The sequence below is a fragment of the Cannabis sativa genome, chromosome 2 (genome assembly GCF_029168945.1).
Source record: "Cannabis sativa cultivar Pink pepper isolate KNU-18-1 chromosome 2, ASM2916894v1, whole genome shotgun sequence".
Lineage (NCBI taxonomy): Eukaryota > Viridiplantae > Streptophyta > Magnoliopsida > Rosales > Cannabaceae > Cannabis > Cannabis sativa.
In genome coordinates, this window is record NC_083602.1 from 28,105,486 (window position 1) to 28,129,649 (window position 24,164).

General features: G+C 39.2%; 1 protein-coding gene across 1 annotated transcript; it reads right to left on the reverse strand.

Moving 5' to 3' along the window:
• Positions 1–8,629: 8,629 nt before the first annotated feature.
• On the reverse strand, positions 8,630–9,469 carry LOC133034240 (uncharacterized). Its single transcript, XM_061109289.1, has one exon. The coding sequence runs from the start codon at positions 9,467–9,469 to the stop codon at positions 8,630–8,632; it is 840 nt and encodes a 279-aa protein (XP_060965272.1).
• Between the last annotated feature and the right edge of the window lie 14,695 nt (positions 9,470–24,164).

The window sequence follows — 24,164 nt, forward strand, 5'->3', positions numbered from 1 at the left end:
GCCGTTCCTCATAAGTCATGTCTGGCTGAAGCTGAAGACTCTCATAACTGAGTATATGAGAGGGGTCTGAAACGTATTTTCTCAACATCGAGACATGGAATACGTTGTGAACTGCTGATAAGGCTGGAGGCAATGCTAACCGATATGCCACTTGACCTATTTTCTCGAGAATCTCGAAAGGTCCTGTAAATCTAGGGCATAACTTGCCTCTTTTCCTGAAACGTTTAATCCCCTTCATCGGAGATACCCGTAGAAACACATGTTCCCCTACTTGGAACTCAACATCTCTGCGTTTCGGATCTGCGTAACTCTTCTGTCTGCTCTGTGAGGCAAGCATTCTAGCTTTTATCTTCTCTATCGCTTCATTGGTCCGCTGAACTGACTCTGGACCTAGGTATTTCCTCTCCCCTGTCTCATCCCAGTGGATTGGGGATCTACATTTCCTACCGTACAACAGTTCATAGGGAGCCATCCCTATCGTACTCTGATAACTGTTGTTGTACGAAAATTCTATCAACGGTAGATATTTACTCCATGAGCCTTCAAAGTCCATAACATAGGCTCTCAACATATCCTCCAATATCTGAATTGTCCTTTCGGACTGACCATCTGTCTGAGGATGGAATGCTGTACTGAATTTTAGCTTTGTACCCATTGCCCGTTGCAAACTTTGCCAAAATTTGGAGGTAAACTTCGGATCCCTGTCCGAAACTATAGACTTCGGTACCCCGTGAAGTCTCACTATCTCTCTGACATATAACTCTGCCAACTGATCCACTGTAAATGTTGTTCTAACCGGCAGAAAATGAGCAGATTTCGTAAATCGATCCACCACTACCCAGATGGAATCAAATAAACCCGTGGTCCTAGGTAACCCGACCACAAAATCCATCGTAATATCCTCCCATTTCCATTCTGGTAGGGTTAGAGGCTGCAACAACCCTGCTGGTCTCTGATGTTCAGCCTTAATCTGCTGACACGTGAGGCATCTCGATACGAATTCTACCAAATTCTTCTTCATACCGCTCCACCAGAAGTACGGTTTTAAATCTTGGTACATCTTGGTGGTGCCGGGATGCAGAGAATACGGGGTAGAATGAGCCTCCTCAAAGATCTCAATTCTCAGTTCCACACTGTTCGGAACACAAACCCTGGCTTTATACAAAAGTATCCCACTATCTGACACTGAAAAGTCCTTGGCTTGACCAGCCAACACCTCATCTCGGATTTTCACTAACTCCGGATCTGTCATCTGAGCGACTCTTATTCTTTCCAACAGATCAGATTGCAGCGTCAAGTTGTGAAGCTGACCTACCACAAACTCAATGCTGGATCTAACCATATCCTCTGCTAGCTGAGGTGAGATCTGAACCATACTAGCTACTTGCCCGGGACCCTTTCTGCTCAGGGCATCGGCCACTACATTGGCTTTTCCGGGATGATAGAGGATCTCACAATCGTAATCCTTCACTAATTCCAACCAACGCCTTTGTCTCATATTCAAATCTTTCTGGGTAAAGAAATACTTGAGACTTTTATGGTCGGTATAGATCTCACACTTCTCCCCATAAAGGTAATGCCGCCAAATCTTCAGTGCAAAAACCACTGCAGCCAATTCTAGATCATGAGTCGGGTATCGCTGTTCATAATCTTTTAACTGACGGGAGGCATAGGCGATAACCCGGTCGGCTTGCATCAACACACACCCTAAACCCTGTTTGGATGCGTCACAGTAGACTACGAACTTCTCCTTGTCCGAAGGCAAAGCTAGTACCGGAGCAGTAATCAATCTGTGTTTCAGCTCCTGAAAGCTAGCTTCACATTTATCTGACCAGATAAATCGCTGATTCTTCTTTGTAAGCTCGGTTAGGGGCATTGAAATTTTGGAGAACCCTTCCACGAACCTACAGTAGTACCCAGCTAAACCCAAGAAGCTTCTGATCTCTGTCACTGTCTTCGGTCTCGGCCAATCCCTGACGGATTCAATCTTCCCGGGATCCACCTTGATCCCATCTTTACTCACAATGTGCCCTAGGAAGGACACCTGAGATAACCAGAACTCACATTTCGTGAACTTGGCGTAAAGCTTATGTTCTCGAAGTCGTTGCAGTACCATTTGAAGATGTAACTCATGCTCCTCTTCTGATTGAGAGTACACGAGGATGTCGTCGATAAACACAATCACACAGATATCGAGGAAATCCTTGAATACTCTATTCATCAGGTCCATGAATGCTGCAGGAGCATTGGTTAGTCCGAATGACATAACCAGAAACTCGTAATGTCCATACCTAGTGCGGAAAGCCGTCTTTGGAATGTCCTCCTCTCGGATTCTCAACTGATGATAACCCGAACGGAGATCAATCTTAGAAAAGACCGTCTTCCCCTGAAGCTGATCGAACAAGTCATCGATCCTAGGTAATGGATATTTATTCTTCACCGTCAGCTTATTCAACTCCCTGTAGTCGATGCACATCCTCATAGATCCATCCTTCTTCTTGACGAACAAAACCGGGGCTCCCCAGGGTGACACACTGGGCCGAATGAACCCTATGTCAAGCAACCCTTGGAGCTGAATCTTTAATTCCTTAAGTTCAGCTGGAGCCATTCTATATGGGGCTTTGGAAACCGGTTCCACCCCTGGTGCCAAGTCAATCACGAAATCAATCTCCCACTGAGGTGGTAACCCTGGAAGTTCTTCGGGAAAAACATCCAAAAATTCCCGAACCACCCTGATATCTTCTGGCCGAATGGTGTCTGGCCGAGTGGTGTCCACCACCACGGCCAGAAACCCTAAGCAACCGCCGTGCAACAATTCTCTCGCTGACATAGCCGAGATCACCGGGATCCGAGATCCCTGAACTGAACCAACAAATACAAACGGTTCTTCACTTTCCGGTTGGAAGACCACCATCTTCCTTTTACAGTCAATGCTCGCCGAATATTTAGATAGGAAATCCATTCCTAAAATAATATCGAATTCGACTAAACTCATCTCTATCAGATCAGCGCTTAACTCTCTACCATCTATCCTGATCGGCATAGACCTAATCCACCTATTGGAGATAACCAATTCTCCGCCAGGTAACAGGGTTCCAAACCCTGATTCATATCTATCATAGGGTCTACTCAATTTACTAAAGACTCTGGCCGCCACATAAGAATGTGTAGCCCCAGAATCAAACAGCACTGAAAATAGTGAGTTGTTAATAGAAAGCTGACCTGTGACAACTGATGGGCTGGCATCTGCATCAGCCTGCGTGATAGCGAACACCCTGGCTGGAGTGGGTATCGCTGGAGCTCTCGGTGCCTCTGGTCGGAGCTGGGGACATTCCCTCTTGAAGTGTCCAGGCATGCCACAATGAAAGCATCCCTGACCTTTGCACTCGCCCCGATGGTGCCTCTTGCAGCTAGGGCACTCGGGATAGGAGAAGCGGGTCTCAGTACCACCAGGACGACTCCCTCTGTTCTGGTTCCCCCGGAACCTCTTGTTCTGACTCGAGCCACCGGAAGCAGTGGGTGCTCTCTTCCTCTGATCAATGGCCGAACCACTACTCCCCCTGCTATAGCCTGATGCAGGAGGGGTAGGAGCCCCGCCACTAACCGGAGTACTGGCTGATTCTGACATACACCCCACTGCGCCCTCAGCTCGCAGTGCCTTCTCCACCATCTGAGCATAGGTGGTGCTGTCGTCTGTGGTAATCATTAGATCATGCCTGATCTTGGGATTCAACCCGTCCAGGTACTTCTCCTTCTTGCTGAAGTCGGTCGGCACAATTCCCGAGGCTAACCTCGCCAACCGATCAAACTGAGTAGTATACTCAGTGACGCTCATGTTCTCCCGCTGGGTCAGGTGAACGAACTCTTTCCTCTTGGCGCTTCTGACCGCCTCATTGTAATACTTTGCGTTGAAGAGTTCCTGGAACCTTTCCCAGGTCATGGTGGTGACGTCATGGATCTGAGACACCATGTCCCACCATACCAAAGCGTCCTCCTGGAACTGAAACGTGGCGCACACCACTCTGTCGTTACCGGTGACACCCATGAAATTCAGTATCTTGGTGATCACCGTCAGCCATTGCTCGGATTTCATTACATCCAGACCTCCTAGGAATACCGGAGGTGCTTGCTTCCGGAACCGCTCATACAGAGGTTCCAATCTATGGGCCGCCACCACTATCTTGGCACAGGCGGCGAGGGCGGTGCCCGCGGAACTATGGGCACAGAACCGCAGGAGCACCCCGCCGTCTCAACCTCTCGAATCTCGAGGTCTTGTTCTTCGATCCGGCTTGCATCTCCGCAAACCGCAACTCCCACCGGGCTCCCCGATCGGCCGGGGAGCTCAGGCAGCCTGTGGCGGGTTCTCATCACCCCGACCACGAGCCCTGCCTCGGGGACCTCTACCTCGGCCCCTAGCAGGTGGGGGAAATTGAGCTCCCTGACCTTGATTCGACCCTACGGAGTTGCCCTGACTCCTGGTAGTCCGCCTGCGAAACCAAGAGTTGGCATATCAGGTCGTATTCAAGGAGAGCTTACTAATGCCGCTTAATTTGGAAATTAAAAACGAAACATGCGCCTATTCTACTATCAGGCTACTAACATGCTTCCTAACAGGCTTTTCTTTTTCATAACTGAATAAAATAAACTACTAAAGCAATAAAGGCTTACTGAACCGTGAACCGAGCTAACTGCTGATGATGATTGTACATGTCGTGACGATCTTCGGAAGACAACCTGGCGGCTCTGATACCAAATTGTAACACCCTAACTAACTTAAGCGTATTACGTGATTTTTAAATGTACTGTGCAGCTCGTTGCTAATCAACGAGGTTTATGGAAAAACGTGATTAATTAAAATTTTGCTTTTTAATTAAACTTATAAAACAATATTACAAAAGACTCGGGATCCCGATAATAAAATCATTTACAAAAGGTTTAACTGTTTAACTGTTACATAAAATAAAAGTCGTCTAACGACCAGTTACAAAAATCAGCCTCGCTGTCCCGATGATCGTACGCTCCAGGCCTAACCGCCCCGACATGTACAATCTTCTCAAGCTCGCTCACGGTCCATCAGCTTTAGCCTTGCCTTTACCTACACATAACGTAAAACTGTGAGTCGACAGACTCAGTAAGAAAAGCATAATAATACTCATACATAATACTAACTGCCGTGTCCAACACGATACTGAGTCCCGCTACTGCCATGTCCAACATGGTACTGAGCCACTACTGCCATGTCCAACATGGTACTGAGTTCTGAACGTTCATAGGGACGGTACTATTGACACGTAACAACCTGATCGGTCGAACCGGTCATACTCCGCCGCTTGGTCATACTCCGGCACTGTCCGACGTGTTACTATATCCTCCGATCGGTCGAACCGGTCATACTCCGCCGCCGGTCATACTCCGGCTGTACCGACGGGATACGTCAATAGCACGGAACCACCAACCAAGTGTCGGCTGATCGGTCAAACCGGTCATACTCCTTGGTCATACTCCGGCTGTCTAGACGTGACGGGGTTGGATGGTTCGAAGCCAACATACAACTAATGTAATCTAACGCTTCCTACATGCTCGCTAAACATGTAATCTACATATGCATACTGTTATACTAATCTTACACGGATTCCGATTTCAGTGTGCCGTCAACCCGACCGGAATCGAAGCCGAGCGCGAATTACTGGCTCCTAAACCATAAAAATCACAACGCTATAAGTGACACGCTAAATCACTTCCCGGGGACTAAAACTAGGAGCTAAAAGTTTCCCTATCGATAAAAAGCATGGCAATACCCCCTAAAACATAAAAACGAGGAAAACACGGGTTCTGAAAAATTCCCCAACCGGTAGACCGGTTGCCCAACCGGAATTCCGGTTCTGGGAAATTCAGGACCCTCATCCGGAATTCCGGATGCACAACCGGAATTCCGGTTCCTCGCAGGCAGCAACATCAAATTTTCATAACTTGCACAATTCAACCCCAAATCACCTCAAACTTTCCAGACCTGTTCTATACCTTCCCTAGAACATATCCAAAGCATCAAAACAACCCAGAAACCTCAAACATAAAAAATGCCATTGGAGCTCAAGCTTTGAGTTCTAAACTCAAACTTGAGCAAAAACACCTAAACATGCATTTCACTAGCTTAATTCTACTTAATCAAGCTTATCTAAGCCTCTGAAAAACAATTAAAAACAACAGCAACATCACAGAACAGATTCACAATATTTTCTTCCAAAAATCACATTTTTGCATAGGAAACTCAAAGCTTTGAACAACCTAACTAACATGCTTCAAACAGCTCAATTAACATCAATTAAACATGCTTTAAACCTCAGAAATCAACAACCAAACACAGCAATAATAACAGCCACAAAAGCATGCATTTTACTCAACTTTTCACCATTTTTTTCAAGAAAACAAAAGAGGAAAATTAAGAAACACCTACCACAAACAAGAGTTCCAAAGTGATGATGAATCTAGCTAGAAATTGATGGAAAAACCCAGCCCTTTGAATCCCATGCACCAGCCGAAAATAGAGAGGAAAGAAAGAGAGAGTTTTTCTAATTTTTTCTAAGTGTTGGGTTTTGTTTTGTAAAATGAAGGAAATGGAGTAAAGGTCACTTAATACACATTTCATTTCAGCCAACAAATAAATAAAATAAACAATTAATTTTCAAATAAAAAGCCACTAAAAGACAAACATTAATGGGGCAAAAAGACCATTTTGCCCCTCCACCATAAAATCACATAAATCATACTAAAGGGGTATTTTTGGGACATTCTAAATTCCCGGCCATTCCCGACATTCCCAATGTCTAAAACCCGTCCCCAAACTGCTAACATACTAAGTTGTGATTCCTACTGAGCCAAACGCCGAGTTCCAAAATACCGGGCACCGAAATTACAAAATAGGCAAGCTACTGAATAACATAAATAACAGTATAATAAATTATTTAAATAGCTATAAATAATTTCATAATTAATCATAAACAACTGTTAATTTCCAAATTAACTAAGCGGGCTTTACATTTGAGAAGCCTTATGATGGAAATATTTAGTATTGCGATCTCCGTGAGTGAGCCATAGAGCCCGACTTCTTTGTTTCCAAAGGATCTCCTCCTTGACCTCGGCAGCATTCAGCTCTCTCTCTATTGTCCTCCGGGTTTTCCAATCCTCCTCGCCCGATAAAGTAGATAGGTGTTTCAAATCCTTTTTAAGTTTCTTAGTTCTAGCCTTTAGATCCGCCTTCTTATCCTTATTCCACTCCTTAAGAGCCTCCCCACAAGAATTTATATGCCCCCTAAGCCCTTGAGGAGAACCCCAATTAGAGTTGTCAAGCCACACCGATTCAACAATCCTACCACAATCTTCCTCTTCGGCCCAAGCTTGTTCATAATGGCACCGAGATCTCTAGTTTGGTGTCTTGTTTGTTTGATCCTTCACATGACTGAAAGTAAAAAACATGGGGCGATGGTCCGAACTCCACCAAGGAAGGAGGGTAACGGAAGACTCACAAAACCTTTGAAACCATTTGGAGTTAGCCATAACTCTATCTAGTTTTTCAAAAACCAGGTTTTGTTGACGCCCATTACACCAAGTGAACTCCCCCCCCCCCCCGCTCATCTCGATCTCCTTAAAGTTACAATAAGAGATTGTTCTTTGGAAATCCCGAATCTGTGAGTCATTCTTCAAACAGCCCCCTTTCTTCTCTTCTACCTTAAGAACCTCATTGAAGTCACCTCCACAAACCCAAGCTCCTTGTATCAAATCTCTTAGTCTCTATATTAATTGCCAAGTGAATTTCCTCCCCCCCGGATCGGGACTGCCGTAGAACCCCGTAAACCTCCAAGAAAAGCCTAAACCATTTTCCATTATAGCATCTATGTGGGAAACAGTAAAGGATTTTATATTAACTTCAAAAGGATCTTTCCACAAGAGGGCAAGACCACCACTCTTACCTTTGGCTGCCACCACAAAACAACTTTCAAATCCCAACACAATTCGAATTCTTTCCATCGCTGCTTCATTAAGTCTAGTTTTAGAAAGGAATATCATCCCGAGATGATAATCTTTCAGATGGGAGCAAAGAGTTTTTAATGTCCAGGGGTTCCCAAGCCCCTGAACATTCCAAAACATGATACTCATTGTTCTCGGCGACTCAGTTCGACCGAGTGCGCCGCTTCCAAAATCAAACCAGAGGACAAATCCAAAGACTTAGAAATGTCCCTTGATGCTTTATCCTTCATCAAGTTTCCTGAGCTTCCTATCCATTCGTCGCCTTGGGTCACCACTGGGGATTTCAATTTAGTATCGATCTTCTTATCTTTTCTATTCACAACTCTCTTTTTCCTCCCTCCCTTCTGACCGGTTTTCACACTCCCAAAGCTCCTGTCCAAAGTGATAGGGATGTCTATCCACTCCCCCTCCTTGTTGGAGACAACCACTTCCGATTTCTCATTACCTCTACTGTCATCTCTGTGTAATCTCTTCCCTGTTTCATTGGCTAACCCGGTTCCCCTGTTCAAAACCTCACTACTGTCCGCTCTTCTTTTCACCCCTGATCCTCCTTCTTTTTCTAACTCCTTTCCTCCCCGATTGGCATCAAAGCAATCCATTAAGTTCACAAATTCGAATGGAAAAGAAGTTTTAGAAGTTTGTACCTCCCCACGCAGAGAATTCTGGTTGGTAATTCTTGGAGTAGAGTCGGATTCAAGACTTCCCCCAGACTTTTTACCAATTGAGACTTTTCCACTTCGCTAATCCCCTTCAAGCTAACAGCAGGTTGAATGAAATTAGTACCCTTCTCTCCATCTTCTGTGTTCTCTGTTCTTCCCTTTTGCCCCATTGGTTTATCATCGATTTTCAACCAAGCACCGAAGGCTGCTGAAGAACGACCCTTACCATCCACGACAGTCACAGGATGTGATGCACAAGACCTGAAATCATGTCCTATCTTCCCACAGCTAAAACACATAAAGGGCAATCTTTCATAACGGAATGGGAGCCAAATTCGATCACCAGAATTAGGATAGAGAAACCCCGGGCATAACGGTTTATCGATCGCGATCCACACTTTAAACCAAAAATAACCATTCACTGTAATCTTTGTTACCTCTTCTTTTTGGATTTCAATAACCTCTCCCGCCATTGATGCTAGTCGTAGCATGTTGTTCTTGGTTATAGCTTTAGTGGGAAGATTCAAAACTCTACCCATCAACGGAAACCGATTCATCTCCACCTCCCAGTTAGACGGAAGTTTTGAAAAGCGTTGAAGAATCAACACTCCATTGTTCAGCATCCACGGAGACTTATTGACAATTCTCGACAAATCCGATTCGTTCTTGAAGGAGAAAATCAGGAAGGAGGCTTCGATAGTCACCTTCTTAATCTTCACCCCCGAATCTACCTCTGCTAACCCCCAAACTCTGCCCAAGATTGTCCGGATTAGGTTTCTATTCATGTTCTTGTTTGAACAGAATCTCCCCAACAGACAAGATTTTCCAACCTCAGACTCCCTCTCCTCGTTGACTTCCCATCCATCCTCATCCGCGACATGAAGGTTCTGTTAGTGTTATTATTTTGTGACAGTGTTTGTTCTGTTCAATGTCTAGTTGTATCTGGATTTTTAGTCTGTTATATCTGCACTAACGTTTGTTTACGAGAGTCTCATTTAAGTGTTAGTTAGTGCCAGCTGGACTTATTTTTGTGGATATATATAGTCAGTTTCTGTTAGTAATGTGGTTATCCATTAAATCGTTCAGACAGTTATTTCGGTTGTTTCTAGAGAGATAGTCGTATCTTGTTTCTTGTTGTTGTGATTACAGGTTAGATCTTGGAGCTTGAGAGTGTTCATCAATGGCGGAATGATCTGAATCTGGAATTGTTGAGTTCAAACTGAAGGGATTTCAGTGTCATCTTCATCATCAGATCTGAAGGGATTTCAGATTGAAGACATGTTGAAGAGGAGCTCAGTTGCTGCACAAGGGATTGTGCATTAACAATCAGTGTTCTTGATTGTCGTTGGTAATTCATTACTAATTGCTGTAAAGGTTGTATTTGATTCCTTTAGAGAGAATTGGAAATTGTAATATGAACCTTTGATAATTAGTGGATGAATTTACCCTGGTTCGGGGAACCCAAGCACTAGTCGGCTGAGATGTGTTCTCAGTGCAGATGAAGCTTGTAAATTGATGTGTGATTTACAGCTTAAAGTTTAATTCATGTTCATAACTCATATCTTGAAATCAATCAATCTAAAGATGTACAACTTGGTAACTTGAATCATTAAAATCTACTAGTTGCACTTTCAATTGGTATCAGAGCTTGAAATTTTATAAAAATTTGTGTTAGATCCTACTACTGTATGATTCTTGATCGTTGATTCTTGAATCAACCTTAACGATCGATTCTGTCGCAACTAACCTCCTCTGAGTTCTCTCTCAAAGAACTACAGAACATTTGTGTGTCTGTTTACCACTTCTGTGTGCAGGATGGAAATGTTTAGAGAAGGAGGCTCCACCTCGAGACCTCCTATGCTGGAAGGAGCCAATTATCCATACTGGAAAAGCAAGATGCGTGCTTTCTTGAGAGCTGTTGATGAAAGAGTTTGGATGTCCATAGAAGAAGGGTGGTGGAAACCAACGATGATGGAGAATGAAATCGTCATACCCAAACCCATGAGTCAATGGACCACTGTTGAAATGGAAAGAGCGAATTTCAACTCAAAGGCTCTTCATGCCTTGTTTAATGCTGTCTCCACTAACCAGTTGAAGGTTATAGCCAATTGTGAAATTGCTAAGGAAGCATGGGAGAAGCTAAAGATTAAGAACGAGGGAACTGATGCTGTCAAGAAATGAAGGCTGCGTGCCTTGGCAAAGGCTTTCGAAAATCTTACCATGGAGGAGGATGAGTCTGTGGCTGAATTCCATGCAAAACTTTGTGACATCTCTAATGAATCATATGCTCTGGGGAAAACTTACTCTAACTCGAAACTGGTTCGAAAGGTGCTTGGTGTCCTCCCCAGAAGATTCATGTCCAAAGTTACCTCTATCGAAGAAATGAGAAACATTGAGGAACTCGATCTTGACGAACTCATCGGGTCATTACAAAACTATGAGCTATCACAGTCTAGGTGGAAGAAAACCAAGAAACAAAAGGAGGTGGTGAAAGAAAAATCAGATGTTGGCATTGCACTTATTCACCAAGAAAACAAGAAACCTGTTCTGGAAGACTTAAATGGCATTACAGATGAAACTGTTGCCCTATTAACAAGAAACTATGCAAAGTTCTTGAAAAAGAACTACAGGAAAAATTCACCAGCTGACAAAGAAAATCTTCTCAAGAGAAACAAAGGAGTAAATTTCAAACCAGGACAAGCCTCAACTGATCAAAAGGGGCGAGGGATTAAGTGCAGAAAATGTGATGGATATGGTCACATTCAGGCTGAGTGTGCCAACACACTAAAAAAGAAAAAGGCCCTTGCGGCAACTTGGAGTGATAGTGATGAGGAAAAGAACTCCACAGCCAGTGAAGGATCAGATGAGGAAAAGCAGGTACTAGCATTCATGGCCCAAAGCTGTAATCCAGTTGAATCTGAAGATGATGCAGTCTCCACCTCATCAGAAGCAGACAGCACAGGTCGTCAACATGCTTATGAAGAAATGTTTGCACAATGGGAGTACATGACTAAACAGATTCGTGCCCTAAAGAACTCCCTAGAGCAAGTGGAGACTGAAAAAGGAAAGTTAGAAGACTCTGTCAAAAATCTCAACCGACTTCTTGATGAAAAGGAGAATGAGATCTACAAACTCACAGCTGATCTAATCCAAACCAAGCAAGCTTTACAGTTCATTCCCCCAGGCACTGCTGCTATCAATCAAACCTTCAGAAGCCCTATGGTGATCGAACTTCATTAGGATATAAGATGCTATATAAGCAAGGGAATGACCTGTCTGTTGAGCATTCCTTACCCTCCAATGTCAATTCATCAAAGAAGGAAGATGGATCTCCTGACACCTCAATCACCATTAACGAATCTGACTCATCTGAGAGGAGACAGGTTCCAACTGGACCCATCAAACTCAAATTTGAAGGAAGGAGGACAGATGCTGACAACCTCCTACAGAATGACAATTTCATTCCTACATGTCATTTCTGTAATAGGAGAGGTCACATTCGACCTAAGTGTTACAAATTGCAGAACTACTTGAAAGCCATGATCAATCGACCAAATAGTTTCCCTCCACCAAATAAGTCACATGGACGCAAACCTCGTCGAGAATGGAAAATAAAGTCCAAACCAAATCCTGATGTTGGTTTGGTTGCAAAGCTATCTCTGTCTGCCTTTGTTGAAGGTCAGTGGTACTTCGACAGTGGATGTTCGCGTCACATGACTGGAAATAAGAAATTGCTAGTTAACTTCAAAGATGAAAAAGGGGGATCTGTCACTTTTGGGGATGGCAACAAAGGACAGATTGCTGGGAGAGGTGATGTAAATGTGAATGGAGCAGCTCAACTGACCAATGTCTTACATTTGAGAGGACTCAAAGCAAATCTCATCAGCATCGGTCAATTGTGTGACGACAATCTCTCTGTAAGTTTCACTAAAACTCAATGTTTAGTTTCATCTGATGGGTGTGTTGTCTTAACAGGAAACAGAACTGTAGACCAGTGCTATGCTGTATGCAATACCATAGTGTGCAACAGGACCTTCTTGGACAAACCTGACTTATGGCACTACAGGCTGGGACACTTGAACTACAGAGATCTCCAAAGATTGGTGAAGCTTCAAGCTGTAAAGGGAATTCCTGACATGAAAGTTTCCAAGGAGAGAGTATGTGGTCCATGTCAGCTTGGAAAACAACATAAGGCATCTCATCCCACAATTAATAGACTTCTCACCTCTCGTGTGTTGGAACTAATGCATGTTGACTTAATGGGGCCAATGCAGAATGAAAGTATCAGTGGGAAAAGATATGTAATGGTCTTGGTGGATGACTACTCTCGGTTTACCTGGGTTGAATTTCTTAGAGACAAGTCTGACACATTTGGATCATTCTCTGCCTTGATACTGAGATTGCAAACTGAGAAAGACTCCAAAGTTGGAAAAGTTTTTCGACTGAGAAGTGACCATGGAAAAGAGTTCGAAAATTCCATATTCTCAGAGTTCTGTAATGGCATGGGAATTCACCACGAGTTTTCAGCCCCAAAAACTCCTCAGCGGAATGGAGTTGTTGAACGAAAAAACAGACTCTACAGGAAATGGCTCGGGTCATGATGCAGGCCAAAGATATTTCAAAACGATTTTAGGCTGAAGCTGTCAATACTGCCTGCTACGTGTGCAATAGAGTTCATCTTCGCACTGGTACCTCTAAAACTGCCTATGAGCTATGGAAAGGAAGACCTCCTAACGTGAGCCACATCCATATTTTCGGATGTACGTGTTATGTCTTGAACGATCGGGATCACTTGACCAAGTTTGATCCCAGGAGTGATGAAGGAACATTTCTGGGGTACTCCACCAACAGTCGGGCTTACAGAGTATTCAACAAACGGACTCTCTCTGTAGTCGAATCAATGAATGTGAAATTTGATGATTTAGAAGGACATGAAGAAGTGTGGATCGAAGATGACTCTCCTGTTCTCTCAGGCTCTAGACCAGTCCTCACTAGACAGCCTCAAGTGTATCCTGACACTCCTACAGAGTCTCTAAATACAGCATCAGGCATATCAGGTGACAATCAAGCCAGTGCCAGTGGTCCAGGAAGAGGAAATGAAGTTGATAGTGCCCTGACCAACGAACCCCAACAAGTCAAAGTACATAAAAACGGACCCCCATCCTGGGTTGAGAAGGCTCATCCTCAGGCCACTGTCATAGGAAATCTGAATGATACCATGGTCACTAGACGTAAATTGCAGAATTTGTTAGCCTTTGCCTGCTATCTGTCACAGATTGAGCCCAAAAGTTTTCGAGATGCATTGTTAGATGAGTTCTGGTTGGCTGCCATGCAGGATGAAATGGGAAATTTCAAGAGACTGGGTGTCTGGATAATAGTCCCTCGACCAGATGGTGCAAATGTTATAGGGACAAAATGGTTGTTTAAAAACAAGTCTGATGAATTTGGGACAGTGACTCGAAATAAAGCACGACTTGTGGCTCAAGGATATAGTCAGGTCGAAGGCATCGACTTTGATGAAACATTTGCACCCGTGGCTCGATTAGAATCCATTCGGCTACTTCTTATCATTGCATGCTTTTTGAAGATCAAACTCTTTCAAATGGACGTCAAGAGTGCATTTCTCAATGGGGTAATTCAAGAGGAAGTCTATGTCAAACAACCACAGGGGTTTGAAGATCCACATCATCCACACCATGTGTACAAGCTCAATAAAGCCTTATATGGACTGAAACAGGCCCCATGTGCGTGGTATGATAGACTCACCTCATTTCTCATCTCTCATGGCTTCACTCGAGGTACTGCAGATAGCACTCTATTCATTAAACATATTGACAAAGGAATTTTTGTTGCCCAAATATATGTTGATGATATCATTTTTGGCTCAACTTGTGATAGTGAAGTCCAAACATTTGTCACTTTAATGACTAATGAGTTTAAAATGAGTTTAATAGGTGACCTTACTTTCTTTCTAGGACTCCAAATAAAACAACTAGATCATGGCACATTCATTTCACAGTCTAAATATGTCAAGTCTATGTTAGATAAGTTTGGATTCTCTCAGGTCAAGCATGCACACACACCAATAGGCACCACGTCCAAATTGTCACGAGATGAGTCTAGTGACCCTGTAGACCCCACTCTATACAGAAGTATGATAGGTGGCTTACTGTATCTCACAGCAAGTCGTCCTGATATATCCTTTAGTGTAGGTTTATGTGCCAGGTATCAAGCTAATCCTAAACAGTCTCATCTCTCTGCAGTCAAAAGAATTTTCAAATATCTAGCTGGGACAGTTAACTATGGTCTTTGGTATAGTTGTGACACGAATACCTCTTTGGTCGGATATAGTGACTCTGATTGGGCAGGGTGTATAGATGATAGGAAAAGCACTTCAGGGGGTTGATTTTACATTGGGAATAACCTAGTCTCGTGGTATAGCAAAAAACAGCAGTCCATCTCCCTTTCCCTTTGCGAAGCGAGAATATATTGCGGCGGGCGATTCTTGCACTCAATTGATATGGCTGAATAAAATGCTTACTGATTATGGGTATCCTCAACACACACTGACCATCTTTTGTGACAGGACAAGCGCCATAAACATCTCTAAAAACCCTGTGCAGCACTCTCGGACCAAACACATCGACATCAGGTACCACTTTATCCGAGAACTAGTTGAGTCAAATATGTTGTCAATATCTCATGTGCCCACAACAAATCAATTAGCAGATCTGTTCACTAAAGCTTTAGATACTCAAACTTTTACTCATTTAAGAACATGTATTGGTCTCTGTACAATCTAAACTGTTCTTAGTGTCATCTGATCAATCTATTTTGCCTATGAGTATGCGTGTATGTCACAGTTCTTCAGCAATGGTTCTTCTGTCCTTCCCCATCTACTATATACTACTTTGATTGTTACTACACTTGAATCTTCCCCAGTCAAAAAGGCTACCTCTTCCAGATGCAATGGGAAGAGCTCTCGTACACCTTGTTCTAATAAGTAGTATGCTCCTTCTCTATTAGTTCTTGGTACTCAAAGAGGACGGCTACATCTCTGGAAGAGAGTGAAAGCCATGTCTGGGTACTAAAGTAAAAGCCAGAGTGATATAAAAAAAGGCTTCATAAAAAAAAAACAATACAAAAATCGTTATTTTTCTACTATCAGTTGTTGCTTAGTTGAGAGAGTGGTCCAGCTGATTTTCACTCTTCTTGGACCACATGAGATCACTGTTCACACACGAATGGAGATTCAAGGTGTAGTGCTCTCGTAAGTATCATTGTCGCTGGGGAAGGGGAATGATCTGTTGCTCAAGATGTGCAGTACGTGTGTTCTCAGAAACACTTTTCATTGATCGGCTGATATCATTTTTTTTGTCTTAAAAGTTGAGTATCTCGAAGTTTTTTTTTGGTATTTTTCTGTTTTGTCTAAGTGTGGGCTAAATGCAAATATTGTTGGTATATTTGTCACAATTCTGGTTTCTTTGATACACTCATTGCCTGATGACGTTGGTTTGTTTCGTTTAGTGTGCCGTATGATGTGGTAGTAAATATTCAATTTGGGCGCGTACGGTTTCTTTGGCAAAAATCAAATTTTAAAAAAAAATCATCATCATTTTTTGCCTGGTCAGTTGTGTCAGGGTGCCTATACTTAAGGCCTACGGAAAGTGATCAGTCTCACTTCTTCACTTTCCTCTCCGAAACCCTAAGCTCTGCCTCATCCAAATATTTTCCTCTCTATCATGGAGAATATCACACCCATTGCAGTAACCCCTGTTGCTATGGTTGTTCCATCTGTGGAGTCGACTGATGATCCTCCAGTGCCTCCTACAGTCGCGTCTGCATTGCCTAATCCCTGTCGTGACATTGTCCTCTACCAGTCGGAGGTTGGTGGTTCTGCACATTTCCCGAGTTCAGAGTCAACCCCGTCTCCCCCCTCACCTCCGGTCAGTCAGAAACCTCGTACGTTTCTAGGTAAGGCTCCTTCTATCTCTAAAAAGGTTCGTCCTTCACTTTCTTCTCCTTCCCCACCTGTGTCCAAACGAGTCACCCGTTCTTCGTCGAGTCACCAGTCTCCCTCGAAACCTGTTGGCCCTCCTCGTCCTCCATCTAAGGTCTCTATTCCTACCCCAACCAGTGAACGTGTTCAACCCAAAAGAAAATCCTCTGCTGACACCACGTATCATCCACCTGAAAAGAAATCCAAGAAAAAACCCACTCCAGTTGCCTCTACAAAGTCATCTCCCAAACGGTCGTCTAGAGGTTCTAAAAAGTCCAAACTTCCCAAAGTACCTATATCAACTGTCGACCCAGCAACAGTACAATGCTTTGTTGATGCCTCTAAAGCCTCTGTCTATCAACGGTGGTTTGGCAGTCGTGAGCTTTGGTTCGAACAAGTGGTCATATTAGATGATTTTCCTGAACTGCATGAGTTTTTAAAACTTAGGAAATGGGTCAACACGGTCACTAACTTGTCTGCTCCCCATCCCATATTAGTTCGAGAATTCTATGCCAATCTGGATAGAACTGTTATTGCTGAGGGTCATCCAGGGTGTGTGAGTGCCTTTGTTAGGGGTCATAGAGTTCCTTTTGGTCCATCCACTATTGCGTCCTTATTGCAAGTTGAGTCCATCAGGAATCCGACATATGGGAAACACTTCAATCCAGATCAATCTTTGATGGGTCGAGTGCTAACTGGCAGGGATGACTATATTTGGGACAAACAGGAAATTCTGGCCACTCACTTGACTCCATTCTATAGGGTTCTCATTTGTCTGCTGTTACACTTGAGATTGGCAAGTTCTTGTATGCTGTAGGCACTAATGTGTCCATTGATCTGCCCTCGCTCATTTTTGAACGGGTACTGGAAGCCTCAGAATCCACTGGCACTCGTAACAAGCTACCATTTCCAAGTTTAGTTCAACGAGTTCTTATGGATGCTCACCCTCCACTCACAACGCATGATTATCAAGTTCAGAATCTGGTTCTCAGTACGAGCTTTCTCTCGGTGGTCAACATGAAGCCTTCTTCAACCACTCCCTCAGGAACCACAGTGAGTAAAGGCAAGTCTCCTATGTTCAAAGGACTCTCGGATTCCAGCTGGCAGGTACAAATGTTTACTGAGTTTCAATCTTTTGCCAAACGCTATAAGAAGGATCAAAAGCGTCAGCTTGCCTTTGAGGCCTCAATGTATCAAATGGTTTGCTCTATCAAGTCCACTCTTTTGCACCATTTTCCTGGGGATTCTCTGCCTGACATCTCTCTGCCTGAGTTTCATCATGATTCGTTTGGCGCATCATCAGACACATCTGGGAATAATGCACATATGCAGGGGGAGCCTTCAGCCTTGGATCCTGTCACTAGTTCAGCACAACCTGATCTAGATCCTCCAGCTGACACTGCAACACCCTTTGTGTCGACAGGACCACCTCCCCAGGGGGAGTCTGGCACAGCACAGGAACCCACAGATCATATTCAATGAAGGGGGAGATATATGTAATTCGTTTTGCTTTTGTAGTGGCTTTGTTTATATTCCTAAAATCTTTTATATCTGGTTTATTAATATTTTTTGGTCTTTAGTTTTGTGTGTTAGTCATTGAACATAACCTGTCAAGGGGGAGAATGTTAGTGTTATTATTTTGTGACAGTGTTTGTTCTGTTCAATGTCTAGTTGTATCTGGATTTTTAGTCTGTTATATCTGCACTAACGTTTGTTTACGAGAGTCTCATTCAAGTGTTAGTTAGTGCCAGTTGGACTTATTTTTGTGGATATATATAGTCAGTTTCTGTTAGTAATGTGGTTATCCATTAAATCGTTCAGACAGTTATTTCGGTTGTTTCTAGAGAGATAGTCGTATCTTGTTTCTTGTTGTTGTGATTACAGGTTAGATCTTGGAGCTTGAGAGTGTTCATCAATGGCGGAATGATCTGAATCTGGAATTGTTGAGTTCAAACTGAAGGGATTTCAGTGTCATCTTCATCATCAGATCTGAAGGGATTTCAGATTGAAGACATGTTGAAGAGGAGCTCAGTTGCTGCACAAGGGATTGTGCATTAACAATCAGTGTTCTTGATTGTCGTTGGTAATTCATTACTAATTGCTGTAAAGGTTGTATTTGATTCCTTTAGAGAGAATTGGAAATTGTAATATGAACCTTTGATAATTAGTGGATGAATTTACCCTGGTTCGGGGAACCCAAGCACTAGTCGGCTGAGATGTGTTCTCAGTGCAGATGAAGCTTGTAAATTGATGTGTGATTTACAGCTTAAAGTTTAATTCATGTTCATAACTCATATCTTGAAATCAATCAATCTAAAGATGTACAACTTGGTAACTTGAATCATTAAAATCTACTAGTTGCACTTTCAGGTTCCCAGTAAGATCAAGCAGGTCTTCCATGGTGAGATCAGGCTTCGGAGGCATTCCTTCAGGGAAAGGCTCTTCTCAGGGAGAGAGCAATTTATTTTAATTGATTTTAATTAAAATTAGTTTTTCAACCATTTTAAATTATATGATTATTTATTGAATCTTTCTCAATTAAATTATAAAGTACCTAATATAAAACTAAGTATACGTGTCTTGCACGTAATTTTCTTCTAGTATATATATATTAAGGGAGGGTGTGAATAATAACTACCCCAAAGATTTCAACAAATTCCCACCCACCTTATGTATGACCAAGAAATTAAAAATAGGGTTTAATTATAGATAAAAAGAAATTGAAATGTAGAATAATATATCTTATCAGATTATTATTATTTGTAAGAGAAGACGAAGGTGACACCCACACAGTAGTTTGGTTTGCGATATTCATTACATTGAAATGCATCTTATAAACAACAAAGACAAATAGTCAAATACATATGATATATATAGTGCTGAATTGATCAGGACCATGAAGTGATAACCTCACTCTCTTATCTCATACTCCTTATCATATATATTTATATATAAATGTTTGATATGATAAGACGACTTAACGTAATATTATGTAGTAGGACCACTGTACACCCTGTACTATACTCCTTTTTTTGTGGTTTCCCACTATCAAAATTTTCTTTTAAAAATTATTTTTGAGTCTGAGCCAGCTCATGCGGTATTGAATGAATTTTTAACATTCATTGACGTGGAAAAGAAAAATGAAATTGCGTTTTGTTTTCTCAGTAGTTCATTGAAATAGATCCCTTGTATCTTCTATTAGAGAAGGCAAGTAAGAAAAGTATATACTTTCATTAGTATGATTATGATTAACTTTAAAATTAACTAGTTAAAATCATATTTAAAATTAGTATATGAAAATGATTAAATTTAAAAAGATTGACTAGAAATCAACATAAGAGACTTATTTTAAGATAAGACAACACATATATTATTCAAAAAAAAAAAATGGAAGCTAATGTATATATATTTAAGGGTAAATTGCGGCATCTAATATTTCAGATTTTATACACTTAAATACTTAATGTTTATTTTTGGAGGGAAAAATACCTAATGTTACAATTCTCTTACACCATTACTATCACTTCTGTTATTAACTCATAAATATAGACACGTAGAGGGCTCAAATGCATTACATTTATTTATTTTATTTTAAAATTTAATATTCTTAATTAAAAAAAAAATAAGAGAGATGCAATACTAAATTACCATAGTAGAGTGAACCAGTGTAGTATATGGAACATGATTATCGAATTGAAGTATCAATATCATGTGAAAATTGTTATGAGAACAGGTTTTTTTTCTTCGAAACAAGTAGCATTTAGTTTTTGATATTAAGAATATTAAATTTTAAAATAAAATAAAAATAAATGTAATGCATCTGAACCCTCCACGTGTCCATATTTATGAGTTAAAGGAAGTCGTAGTAACTGTGTAAGAGAATTGTGACATTAGGTATTTTTGCCTTCAAAAATAAACATTAGGTATTTAAGTGTATAAAATTTAAAACATTAGGTATTTATGCTGCAATAATAAATTCCAGTAATAATAAATTTAATGTGAAAATTTGTTTTCTTGTTGAGAGTAAAAGATCAAGGAAATTGTATAGTTCATTTTCATTCTTGTAACTAAATGAAGAGTTTCTGCACTGCAATACACTGATTCAAAAGACAGGAATATATTCCAAAAGCAAAAACAGAAGTAAAAACAAATATTGGGTCAAAAACAATTTAATTTATAGTCTAGTGATATTAGTAGAATATTATATTACATGAAAATAGTAATTAGAAATAACAACTAACTTATTAACTTATTAATGTCAGAGACTTCAAATAATAATAAGTTAAGTTAACAACGTGGGTCTCACTCTCACCTATTTTTTGTCCAACCTTTCTCTATTATATATCAACTTGTATGTACTATATATTCCCACCCAACTCAAGAGTACTACCAATACTTATTACTTAATATCTTTTCTATATATATTGATATTCTTTTCTCAATTTATGAGATATTAGAGAAAGAAATAAGAGAGATGAGTGTGTTGGTGTTGGTGTTGATATTGTGTTGTGTTATATATGGGCCAAAAATGAAAAGTCCCCACCCACGTGACCCTGCAATTTATTATTCCCCTCAGTTCACAACAATCTAAATTACACTACACTAAGTTATATAATTATGAACTTCTTGGTACAAGTGGTCCTATATATCTATTTTCTTAAAGCTACTTTAGTGGTCGCCCATAGTAACCAACCATGACACCACCAACTACTATTATATATAAAACATGGACTTGTCACTATAACATAACATATAGTATCTTCTTTGGAAGTAATTAAGTTGGTGTGGTTATCTATCACTTTACCTAACTTCTTGTTCGTTTTACAAACTATATTAAAGAGAGATGAGCATCATGTTCTTGCCTTGCTAATTTTATTATGATTATATTATTTTATTTTGTTTCTTTTGAGAGGATAAAATGTACTAGAAATTATGAGGGGAAAAGATAAGAATATCGTGTTGTGGAAGTGGTGAACTAGTACACCACTGATCAGTCAACATATGGTATTTCTGAACATTGTTGAAACAATTTTTTAAAATGGATGCTTAATATGCATCCATTATCTCATTTTTGTAATCTAGTCAAACATAGCTAGTCAAATCCCATTATTACTTAAGATTATTTCACAAATACAACAAAAAAATTACAAAAATACAACTTCACAGAATTTTCAACATTTTTACGATTTTTTTTTCATTTTATTTACAAAAAATATGGTCATTTTATGTTGTACTCTTGTTTATTTGTGTTGATTTCTTATTATTTGTATATTATTTTTTGTTGTTATTTTGATGTTATTTTCATGTTACTTTTATGTAGTTTTCTTGTTATTTCTATGAAAAACTGTAAAAAATGTAAAAGAAAAAATTCTTTAAACGTAAAAATATAATTTTTTTACAAAAAATAATACTTTATGTAATTATTCCTTATAACTTTAATTTCCGCTTAAAATATATATGCTATAACAAAAGAAAGGGTTAAAACATAAAACATTCATATTGGGACACTAATTTTATTTTATTATTATTGTTTTTAAAAGTAAAATATCATATCTTATAAATAATCAATAGAACTTAACTTTTTATCTTTTAATTGTATGCTTAGTAGGGGTGGCAATTTGTGTTCGTTGAAACTTAGGTATTAATTAAAAGCAAATGTTAAATTTAAATTCGATTAATTTATTAATCGTGTCAAAAACTAAAACTCAAACCCAACTAATTTATAAACGGGCTGACCCGACCTGACCAACCCATTTATATAAAAAAGAATAATTAACAATTTAACCCCATAAATTTTTGACAAGAATTAATAATTAGTATTTTTGCTCCTTGGACTTTCGGCACTACCTTATTTAGTCTCGTAAAATATACGAATTGTTAAAAAAATTTCTTAAAATATAACAATTACATAATTATGACCCTTCTATTAGGTTCTATTATCTTTGCCGTTAAGAATTAGTATTTTTATCTCTTAAACTTTGACTAATATAAAACTTTGCCCTTTTATTAAAAAAAATAATTTTAAAAATTATAATATTCTATTTTTTTAAGCAATTATAATATTCTATTAATTTTGAAAAAATAATAAAAAATTATTAAAAACGTCACAAAAATATTAATTTTACTTAAAAAAAATTAAATTATTCCTAAAACATATTTTTAAACTTTATTTTATGTATAAACACGTATCTTAAAAAATCAAACCAAAATTATTGAGATTCTAATAAATAATTTAAATAAATAAAGATTTTTTGAAAAAAAAATTAAACTCATTTATATTTATAAACTCGTATCTTAATAAATAAAGAAAAGTAATTAAAAATTCAATAAATTTATAAAATTATTTTCAAAAGAGTTATAAATTAAACTAAAAAAAGTGTTATGTTTACTTAAACAAATTTATATTTTTTGAGGAAAATAAAATATACTCAAGTTTCTTCCCGTAAAATTTAGTTTTTATAAAAATTGAATTTTAATATATTTTTTTTAAATATCTAAATAAATTGTTTTAAAAAAATAAATAATTTTTTAAATCACTTAATTAGTTTTAAAATTTTAATTTAATTTTTTATTTTCTTAATCATTTAAAATAATTTTTTCTTAATATCTACATTAATTTTTTGAGATTTACTAAAAAAATGTTGAATATTTCTTTTTTTTTTTTTACTTGAGGGGGTACGATTTGATAATTGTTTAAATTTAAGAGGCAAAGTTGCTAATTTATAAAAGACACGTCAGCATTTAAACGGAATATGGGACAGAATCTAAGAGAATGACTAAATTTCTGTATATGTAAAAGTTCAAGGGGGATTCTTAACAAGTTGTATATTTCAAGGGCCAAAATCAATATTGTCAAAAGTTTAAGGGATAAAATTGCAAATTATTCTTTTGACTATACTGATTATACCCCCTAAAATATACGACTTGTTAAGAATCGCACCTGGACTTTTACATTTACAAAAATTTAGCCTTAAGTTAGGTTCCGTCCCATTATGTCCTTTAAAAGCTAACATGTCTTTGTAAATTAACAACTTTGCCCCCTAAACTTTGACAATTATTAAACCCTACCCCCTCTAAATAAAGATGCAAAAAGTTTAATATTTTTTTAGTAACTCTTAAAAAATTAATTTAAATCTTAAAAAAATCATTTTAAATGATTAAAAAAAATTAAAAAAAAATTAAAATTTTAAAACTAATTAAGCAATTTAAAAAATTATTTACATTTTATAAAAAAATTTATTTTGATATAAAAAAATATATTAAAAATTTAATTTTTGTAAAAACTAAATTTTACGGGAACAAGTTTGAATCTATTTTTTCCCCAAAAATTAAGATTTGTTTAAGTAAACATAATATCTTTTTAGTTTAATTTCTTAACTCTTTTTACGAAGTAATTTTATATTTTTGTTGCATTTTAAATTATATTTATTTATTTTTTAAGATATGAGTTTATAATATAAATAAGTTTGGGTTTTTCATCA

Excerpts from the sequence above, each read along its gene's own strand:
- LOC133034240 (XM_061109289.1), bottom strand. The coding sequence starts at position 9,469 with ATGAATAGAAACCTAATCCGGACAATCTTGGGCAGAGTTTGGGGGTTA.